Below are 10,693 nucleotides of genomic sequence, written 5' to 3'. Positions count from 1 at the left end.
TATAAAATATATATATATATATATATATATATATATATATATATATATATATATATATATATATATATATATATATATATATTTATACAACAGTTAAATAAATAAATATATATATATATATATATATATATATATATATATATATATATATATATATATATATATATATATATATATAATTACAATTTTAGTTTATTTAATTTATAATTCAATAAACCATGTCCTGCATGTGTGCGTGCGTGCGTGTGTGTGTGTGCGTGTGTGTGTGGATCAGGGTGTGGTGTTGCGCATGCACGCTGGCTTTGGCGTGTAAATCTCCATCAGTGTCTGTCTGGATCTTCCTGCTTCTGCGCCGGAACACGAGAGAGAAGAAGGGAAGAGTCCGTCGCCTTAAACGCAGGGGGAAATCTCACCGTCCACCATCACAGCCGCTGCAGGATCGCTCTGGAAGCTTCACAATCGCTTCATCCCGGTTGTTGAGAGCCGACGGCGGCGGGTGTCATTGAGCTGCGGGGCGTCGCTTCTCCAAACGCGCATCGGGGACCTTTATTACGCGCGCGGAACACCAGAAATCAGCAGAGATGTCCGGATACCAGGGCAAGAAGAACATCCCTCGCATCACCGTGAGTACAGACACACCTGAAAACAAGCGGTGGATATTAGCAGGTGAAAGACTCGTGAATGGCATTCCGCTGCTGAAATGCACGAGTTAGGGGTCGTGGTTTCATCAAGTCAATACCGTTACATCAGATGCTGAATTACTGTCACTTTTCATTTCGCTGTGATGTGGCCACTTTCAGATGTGTTTCTTTGTGGGTCAGACTGACAAGCTCTGCTAGGATTCATTTGTTATGTGCATGCATGTATTATTAAACCGGCCTCATTATAATGCATTGCTATTTTAATTGCAATAACTATATTAAAATCAAAATTTTTTGCTGCTGATGTAGCTTAAAGTGCTGCTATGTCTTGTCCTGGATTGATATATGGTAGTTTATTATTAGAGCACCATTGTGATTGCTGGCTTTGCATGCATTGATGTGTTCCCCTACAAAAATCGCATATTATTTAAGCGTACATGCATGCATTGTGCTGAGATACTAGGAATATGCATCAAGTAAATAAATACAAAATACAAGATAACTGGATAAATACATTGATGATCAGATTGATATTTTTACCCACTTCTCTGTGAATATAGGTCATCTATTTTGGTGCATTTGAATAAAACCGATGTATTGGGTATATTTATTAAAATTATATTTTAGTCAGCGAATATCTTTAAAAATGAAAGATAATACATTTAATTATAGATTTTTTTCTTTTGCTTTTTCCTGAAATTTTATTCAATATTTTTCTGTAACGTACAAATTTAGGCTGCTAATTATCAGACTGTTAGTTACTCTCTTGACTATTTGCTAGTTTAGCTCCAGATTTAGCTTCAGTAATGTTTAATCTAATGTATATGCACAAATATAATATCGTTAAGCATCCTATAGAAAATATGTATATGAAGACTTGCATATGCTGAGCACTGTATGCATCTTCTCTATTAAATATGAAGCAGTCGTTGCTGCTCTTTGGAAATGTTTGTGCATCGGGGCTTTGCATGCCCTGAAATCAGAATCAAAAGTGTTTCACTTTATTCAAAATAAAACAAAATAGAAATCGAATACGCTCCTAATAGTGAATAGTGGTTTTGCAGGCATTTAAATAATTCTCCATCATAAATCTGTATTATTTTATTAAAAAAAAAACTGTTTTGCAGGCTAAGCATGCATGCTTTTTCAAGATATCTGGAATAAAACGGTGTATAACCTAAAAAAATCTTAGCCATTTAAGAAAAACTGTCTTACATGAATATGTTTTGAAGATGCAACTGCATGCATTAACCCTTATGTGTTGTTGGGGATGTTTTCATCCACTCTGGGCTGATTTTGTGTCTTAATTTGGCCATAAATTCCTCTCTGTTTCAGCTAGCGGAATGATTTTTTTTTGGTGACAAATCTTATTTTGACACATATTTTTAGAAAATGCTTTAAAATTTCTTAATGATATACTCTTGGCTAATTGACTACTCTTGTGTTACATTCGGGATGAAAACATCCACTGAATTAAACTGCTGTTAAATGCATCAGATAAATATTTTATATATATTTTTTCCATAATTCTGTTAATCGACCTCTGTCCTGATCAAAACTACAAAATTGCTTAGAAAATTACAGCATTTTAACTCTTTAATTGCCAAATTCATAAATGATGTCACTGATTTGGTGAAAATAAACACTCACAAAATGACGTATTTTCTAGGGATGTAACGGTATCAGAATTTCACGGTACGATAATACCTCGGTATGAATGGCATGGTGCGGGATTAATTGAATCATTTACAGGAAAAACAAAACCAATGAAAAGACTCGAAAAAAGTGCCAAAAGTGTTTATTTACCTCAGCACTGAACATATCAATGACATACAAATCAGCCATCTATCTGTAAGTTTCGAAACAGGAACTTCAATTTTTCAATTTTAATAACAAAAAACTATTAAACCAAAAAAAAAAAAAAATAAAGTTTCAATTTAGTATTGTTGAAAACTCATCACATTCAACATTTAATCACTCACTCACTTAGATAGAGATGGTTTTTTAAGGTAAATTATCATATAACTATAATCTGGTAAAAGTTGGGATCTCTGGGCATGTACCCTGAAACAGAAAAAAAAAAACCCTCTCATTTGGGACTGAGGTTTCTGGGACAGAGAGATATGATTTAGCCAAGGTTGACAGCAGTGGGTAACGTTGTGCATTGTCTTTCCACCAATTGAGAGGACAAGCCATGAGTGAGATAGAGGTCTCTTTGCGGTACAAGTCAATGTCTGCATCAATCTAGCAAGTGTGCTGTGTTCTGCAGTCCCCATGACTGTTTTTAGTCGTATTCCCCGACTTATGTTTCACCACAGTCTGGCAGTGCCTCCATACTGTTTTTTTCTTTGTCTGTCACCTTTTCTACTTTTTCGTATTTTTTAGAGAGAAACTGAAATGCTTCCACACATCCGATTTAAAACCCGCTTTAGGTTCGATCATTTCCAGCTCTTTATCTTCCCCGCTACTAGCAACACACTCTATTTCCGCATTACTGGATCTGTAGTGACAACAGACCGCAAAGGATGATGGCCACGCCTGGGCTGATGGGAATTGTAGTTCCCGCTACCTCCAGTTCACTTCATTCGCCTGAGCAAACTTTTCTCAGAAATATAGTTTTATTAAGTCATGCGCCTACGGTAATATTGAAAAAAAATTACTATTACGATATGACGGTATTTACAATATTGTTACATCCCTAGTATTTTCTAGATAAAAACTAATTGTGGACTGGATTTCTTTTTACCTCTTATCACAGTCTTGGACATTTAAATTAACATTGCCTTTGATGCATTGTTTTGATTGATTTTTATTTGTTCTCCCTAATTTACTGTTGGTGCCTTTTTTGCCCTATTGACTTCCATTATAACCACGTTTTTTTTTTTTTTTGCAAAACCATGACGCCATATAATCGTGCATTTTTGATTGTTGGTTGTTTTCCATGTTGGGAAGAGGTGAAATTTGTCATATTTAGTGTTGATCCTCAGTTGACACCATTAACCCTTTAGATAAGCCTGTGAAAAAAAGCTTAGTTTCTGGATTTTGTATGGGGTATAACAGCAAATTAAAGTGTGTGTCTGTGTCTGTGTGTTTGTGAGAGTGACCTTTACGCACTTACCTTGATGTGTCTGAGAAAATCAAAATATGCAGCTCAGTTCTCAGAACTACATGGAGTAAACAAAAACAAAAGACTTTGTATTTATCATAGACTGTAAAAGATATGGACGTTGAATCAGTGACGTCAACTGTAGGTTTCTGAATAACTCAAAAGAAGCTACAAGTCAGTGTTTGTATGCGCGTCATCGCACCAACCGCAGGATACCAAACAAAGGCAAAGAGGTAGAGTGTGAGCAGAGCCAAAGATGCCTGCTAGCATTTTGCTTAGAGGGGCTTTTCTTTGGGAGAAATGCTTAATACTTCATTATCTGTGACTTGTTTATGTTCTGACCACATGTGCTTAGTTGTACACTGTATCAATAAAGGGTTTAGTCTTTTAAAAACACTGTTGTAATACGTTGAGCCACTAAACATTGTTCTTATGACGCAAATTACTTCCAAACACTTCAAATATAGTCTGTGTTAGTAAATGCAAGGCTATTGATGAAATCCTGGCATAGCAATCTATGACATTGTTTCAGATGACTGTTCTAGAGCCTACAGCTAATCAGTCTGTCAGATTCTGGAGTACATTACAGCTCTAAAGAATATTATAAATGATAAATGATCTTAAATAAAACAAATACATTTATAGGGACGGTATATAAGTGTATAATCTCACTCACCTAGGAAACGGAGGCCACGTGAATAGTTTGTGAACACAATTGAGTGCACACAGCATGCCATATCATCTGATAATTGTTGGAAATAATTCCAAAAGGCAGTTGACTGTCTAAAGCCACATAAAACAACACAAAAATATGATGTATATGCAGAGTTCAGCGGCTAATCAGCCGGAATCAGCTGAGGTGAAGTGGCAGCGAGACCTAGCTGTCACTCAAGTGGCCACGCCCTTAATTATGCAAACTTAATATAACCTAATATAAACAAAACGGATGAGTCACAAAAAATATCACCCTCTCACAGTTGTCATGAAGGGTGATAATAGCTATATACCATAGATATATACACTAGGTATCGCATAGGGACCCTGAGCATGCGTTAATATCGCTGCCATATTTGTACAGTGTTCAGGGCTTAGTGAACGAGTCGTTCATAATGGAGATTCATTCACAAACGAATTGCTCCCTCCGTCAATATGATAAGTGAAAGAAGGAGAGGAGGTGTGTTTCAGGACAAGATTAGATCACATTGAACAGGGAGGGTGGATAGTACATTTCCATACACACAAACACAAGCTTTTTGTCAGGAATGCCTGTGCGATCACTGATCCATCAATGTAGAAAAGTGATGTCAAATTATAAGTTTCGTAATTTATGAAAAAATAAAATTGCATTCTGACCTCCGGGAAAACTCACAATCATAGATATATGTGTATATGTGTATATCTCTTGCTCGGGATGGCTACCGTCCTCCACTGCAGCTTGGTCCCGCATTCATTTCAAAGGAGTGCTACCCTGTACTAAAATGGCGGCTCTATTGACGCATTCCTTCTAATCGACAACAACAGGGTAGGCGACATCTAATATATATATATATATATATATATATATATATATATATATATATATATATGGCTATATACATTAAAACTATCTTTTGTACCTGGCTGTAAGCATGTTTTTATCAGCTGATAAGTTGGCCAAATTACCATTGCAGTCAGAAATCATCTGGATTTCCTGGAACCAGCCCCCAAAGGCGAGTCGATGAATTGCAGTTTTAGTTACTTCCGTATTGGCTCCCAGAGGTTGGCGGGAGGCTGGTGCTTAGTATTTATGCATAATCAAATGCGGTTATAATAAAAGGCAATGGAGTAAAAACAGCCACCAACAGTAAATTAGGGTGAAAAAAATGAAAATGCATCAAAGCCAGTGTTGTTACTAATCATTCACATGTCTAAGACTTTTAAAAGTTAAAAAAATCCACTCCACAATTAGATTTAATATTGAAAATATGGCATTTAGTGTGTGTGTTTTTTTCACCAAATCACATCATTTATGAATTTGGCAATTTAAGAGTTAAAATCCTCTAATTTACTAAGCAATTTAGTAGTTGGGTCATCATTGACAGATTTATGCAAACAAAATTGATAAAAAATTTTATCTCATGCATTTTACAGCAGTTTAAATCAGTGGATGTTTTCATTCCGAACATAACAAAAGGGTAGTACATTTGAACAGTGCACAAGGGTTAATAATCTAATCCTAACAAAACTAGCCTGTATAAATCCTGCATTTTACCACCTCTCGAGACAAAATTAAAACCAAATCAAACCTTATTCCTACAAACCCTTCAAATGCAATGTGTATATCTATAGCATATCAAGATATCTCAGCCTGTGCATGCATCGACGACGTTTTCCTTCAGAAGTGCATTTGAGTAATGTAAAAAGCAGCTTCAGATTAAGCTGGCGGTACAATAGCCTGCGCACCCACCCCCCCTGCTGTGAGCCGGAGCCGGTTTGATAGCTGTGCTAAATGCAGAGGACCCTCTCCGGAGGAAATGAATGAAAATCCTCTTTTGAAAAGTAGGTCAGTGAATGTAAAGTGTAAGTCATGGTATGTGCTGGTGCATGCCTGTAATTCAGCCTCAGTGCAGAGACGGTGTGGATGTGATGTGTGCTAGGGCTAATGATCAGATAGCGAGGCCTGTAGGAGAACGAGCAGATCTGGGACAGGATGGAGAAAAAGATGAAAACTCTAAAGGATGAGATCTGGCTTTCAGCTCTTGGATGTCAGATATAAGCTTCAGCCATTTTTAGGGATGATGATGATAAGACTGGCAGAGGATGGTGAACGCGGATACTGTACTGCACTGGAAAGCTTAAAGGAACAGTTCACCCATAAAGGAAAATTCTGAAAAGCTATTGCTTCACTTGTTTCAAACTTATTTGAGTTTCTTTCTTCTGTTAAATGCAAAAGAAAATGTTTTTTAAGTAAGCTGAAAACCTGTAACCATTGACTTCTATGTATGTATTTGCTACTATGGAAGTCAATGGTTAAGAGTGCTGGTGTCTTCGTTTGCGTTCAACAGAAGCAGAAACTCGGTAACGCGTTAAATTAGTTAATGTTAATTTATTTACTATTATTAACATCCAATTATTAAAGGGGAGATCCACTACAATATCATATTTGAAACTTTAGTTGGTGTAATGTAGCTGTGTGAACATAATCAACATCTCTGAATGTAAGATGCTCAAAGTTCAATGCAAAGGGAGACATTGGCTGTGTCCGAAAGCGCATACTCCCATACTAGATAGTACGCTAAAATCAGTATGCAAGCCGAGCTGTATGTCCGAATTCATAGAATTTGAAAATTAGTATGCGAGAAGTACCTGGATAACCTACTATTTCCGGCGAGATTCTGAAGTGCGCATCCCATGCACAAAACTGACGCAGGTAGGTCACGTGACCACGACAAAATGGCGGATGTAGTACGTCGAATTCCATTCATACTTTTCAAATTCATACTGTATAGAACGTGCTTTTCTAACGGCCGAGTAGTACGTTTAAATTCAAATGCAGTACCTACTGAGTAGTAGGCGGTTTCGGACGCAGCCATTGGCTTTTACTGAGTTAGCTTAGCGAAGCCTACAGCTAAGAAAGTTTGGGGATTACAAAAAAAAAAAACATTCGGGCAAGTGAGATCACAAGGGTTTCCAGTTATGCCTAGTTCAGACTGCGTGATTTTAGCCCTGATTTTGGCTCGTCGACAGGTTTTGAGAAATCGCCGACAAATGCCTGAAATCACAGGCAAATCGCTGCTCGTGCACGTGAGTGACAATCACACAGTATGAACGATCAAAGACGTTATCTGAGAGAATCGCCGATGAGGCGCCGATGCCTGTGAGATATTTGGCGTGCTGAATATCTGGAGCTGTCGGCGATTCAAATCATGCCGTGTGAATTGAGTTTTGACTGAAAATAACATCAGCGATCGCCTACAGCCAATCAGTGAGCAGCATTCACATGTGTGTGTGTGTGTGTGTGTATACCTGCTGCAGGCCAGCGGGAGGCTGGGGGAGAAGTTAAAAGCGCTCTTTTTCGGTTTATTTGGACCTACGAAATGGAGGAAAAACTAGTGGAGGTTTGACAGGACTCAGGAGCAACCGTGTCTGTTTGACGTTTCATACAGAAAGAAATTAGTTTATTATCAACGTTGAGGAGAAATAGCTAATTCCCTTTAAACCCAGGTGAGCAAACATGTACATGTTCTACCCCATTAAAGGCTTCTTTCTCATTATGTAGTTAATAACAAAAGATATACTACGTGTTTTTGGCTGTGAGACGTAGTTTAGACAAAGTTGCCGGCGATTCTCCCTATAGTATAGTCATGCAATGTGAATGTCCCTGTCGCCGAACCATCTTGCAGTGTAAACAAAACAGCGAGGAAACGCAAGCCCAGATAGTCATGCAGTGTGAAAACATCTGTGACACGACTACTTTAAAAATCATGTAGTCTGAACTCGGCATTACACGCATTTACCATGCGCACACACCCTGCACATCGAAGGGGTGTGGCCAGAGGTGCTATAATGTTACATCATAGAAAGCTAAAATGGCGTCCAAACGCTGCTGTTCCACAGAACTTCTTCTGTTTTTGTATTTGGTGGCATGGTTGTTGGTGCCAGACGTTCTGGTCTGAGTATTTCAGAAACTGCTGAACTTCTGGGATTTTCACGCACAACCACCTCTGTTAACACCAGAGGTCAGAGGACTGGTTCCAGCTGATAGAAAGGCAACAGTAACTCAAATAATATTGGCTATTATTCTCCACCTGGTCGTGCTTAATTTGAGTTCATGATGAAGATTCGGGTTGATCAAAAACGTTCTTCTGATGTTACAAAATATATGGTAATATAATGTCAAGTATATTCTAATATACGGGCAACACGGTGGCTCAGTGGTTAGCACTGGCACCTCACTGCAAGATGGTCACTGTTTCGAGTCCTGGCTGGGTCAGTTGGCATTTCTTTGGAGTTTGCATGTTCTCCTCATGTTGGTGTGTGTTTCCTCTAAGAGCTTCGGTCTCTCCCACAGTCCAAACACATGCTCTATAGGTGAATTGAATAAAATAAATTGGCCGTAGTGCATAAGTGTGTGTGTGAATGAGTGTATGGGTGCTTTTTAGTACTTGGTTGAGGCTGGAAGGACATCTGCTGCATAAAACATATGCTGGATAAGTTGGCGGTTCATTCTGCTGTGGCGGTCTCTGAAATAGAGACTAAGCCGAAGGAAAATGAATGAATGAATGAATGAATGAATATCTCAGCATGTAAATCATTTGAGTATTGATAAAAAATGTGGTGATGTGAATTCCTATTATGAGTAAATGGAAGTAGTTGTCCCATAGATGAAAGTCGGAGACTAAATTAGGAATGTTCAGAATAGCATAATAAGTGTGCTTAAACACTTAAAAGGCAAAGTGTTTGAATATTCATGCAGCTATTTTGCTTGCTGTGTCATCAAGTACAAACAGCATCATAATATATCAACACTTGTTCATATTTTTTTCAAGTCTTCTAATCAAATATTAGCTTTAACAGACCCAATTATAGTCTTTGTAAAGCCTGTGACTTCAGTGTGTGCTTAAATATTACGCAAGTCTATATTCTGTCTTTGTCTGTTGGGTCTGCCTTAATTTTCTAGTTTCTATATTACCTTATTGTGGACATTTAATAATGTTTGGCAATTCAGTTCAAATCACATCTTATTTTCTGGCTATTTTACCTGTAAAAAGAAACCGCTTAACGGTTTTTCATTTCCAGCGCCTGTCTAAAAATCTATTAAGATTTAGTTTGGAATTTGTAAAATGTTCTTGGGAATGAAAGTATGGTCAGAATATTGACTTGGATGATAATTACATGTGCGGTCAAAACCAAAGAAGTGCTCCAGTGAAAATATGTGGCTTTCTGGTATGTCTGGCTCTTTCCTTTTCATTTTAACATAGTCTGACAGTGTCACATCGAGACAAACATGGCCTGAGCACTCAGTCACACACACACACACACACACACACACACACACACACACACACACACACACACACACACACACACACACACACACACACATATACACACGGCCCACTTTCTAGCCGTGTTTTTGCAGCAGTTTCAGTCCTGCAGCTCTGACTGTATTCTGCTTGGCCTGAGTTGATCATCCGCAGCGTATCGAATGGCTGTGAGCTTTGCTTCACTCTCTCTTTCTCTCATTGATTTGATAAAAGCAAAGCCGTTCGTCCTGTTTGACCCCCATTTGAATCCACAACAGTGAAGCGCACCTTAAAAAGGCCATGATGACTTTTATTGCACTGAAGTCGCTTTGTTGTGGCTCAGCAGTTCTCAGTTTTCCCTGAAATATCACTTTGTCATCGTTATAAAATAAAAAAAAGTATTGTCTAAAACAGGGGTTCTCAACCTTTTTCACTGCGGGGTCCACTTCTTTTTCCGATGAATTTTTGAAGGCCCACCTGTCTGACATTTTCTCTAAAATGTTTGTATGAAATGCTCACTTACACCTATTAACAAATATTATATTATATTATATTATATTATATTATATTATATTATATTATATTATATTATATTATATTATATTTTATTTTATTATATTATATTATATTATATTATATTATATTATATTATATTATATTTTATTATATTTTATTATTAATTTATTATATTATATTACATTTTATATATTCATAATAATATATTATTATATTATGTTATATTATTATATTATTATATTTTATTATTATATTATATTATATTATATTATATTATATTTTATTTTATTTTATTTTATTTTATTTTATTTTATTTTATTTTATTTTATTATTAATTTATTATATTATATTACATTTTATATATTCATTATAATATATTATTATATTATGTTATATTATTATATTTTATTGTATTTATTATATTA

At 36.6% G+C, this 10,693-nt stretch overlaps 1 protein-coding gene across 2 annotated transcripts in view; it reads left to right on the top strand.

Moving 5' to 3' along the window:
- The first annotated feature begins 298 nt into the window (after positions 1-298).
- Positions 299-10,693, top strand: part of dpysl2a (dihydropyrimidinase like 2a) — a 67,573-nt gene continuing 57,178 nt past the window's right edge. Inside the window, exons 1-2 of one of the 2 annotated variants that reach the window (XM_087264124.1) lie at positions 323-365; positions 404-623. In XM_087264124.1, coding sequence (XP_087120250.1) covers positions 582-623 — 42 coding nt within the window. In that variant the 5' untranslated portion in view covers positions 323-365; positions 404-581. Of the gene's footprint in view, positions 624-10,693 lie in introns of both variants that reach the window. The other variant, XM_087264123.1, reaches the window with a different exon arrangement.

Source organism: Danio rerio, chromosome 8, assembly GCF_052040795.2.
Source record: "Danio rerio strain M-AB ecotype USA chromosome 8, GRCz13ab, whole genome shotgun sequence".
Classification (NCBI taxonomy): Eukaryota; Metazoa; Chordata; class Actinopteri; order Cypriniformes; family Danionidae; genus Danio; species Danio rerio.
The sequence above is the reverse complement of the archived record's forward strand: the minus strand, read 5'-3'. Positions and strand labels throughout refer to the sequence as shown.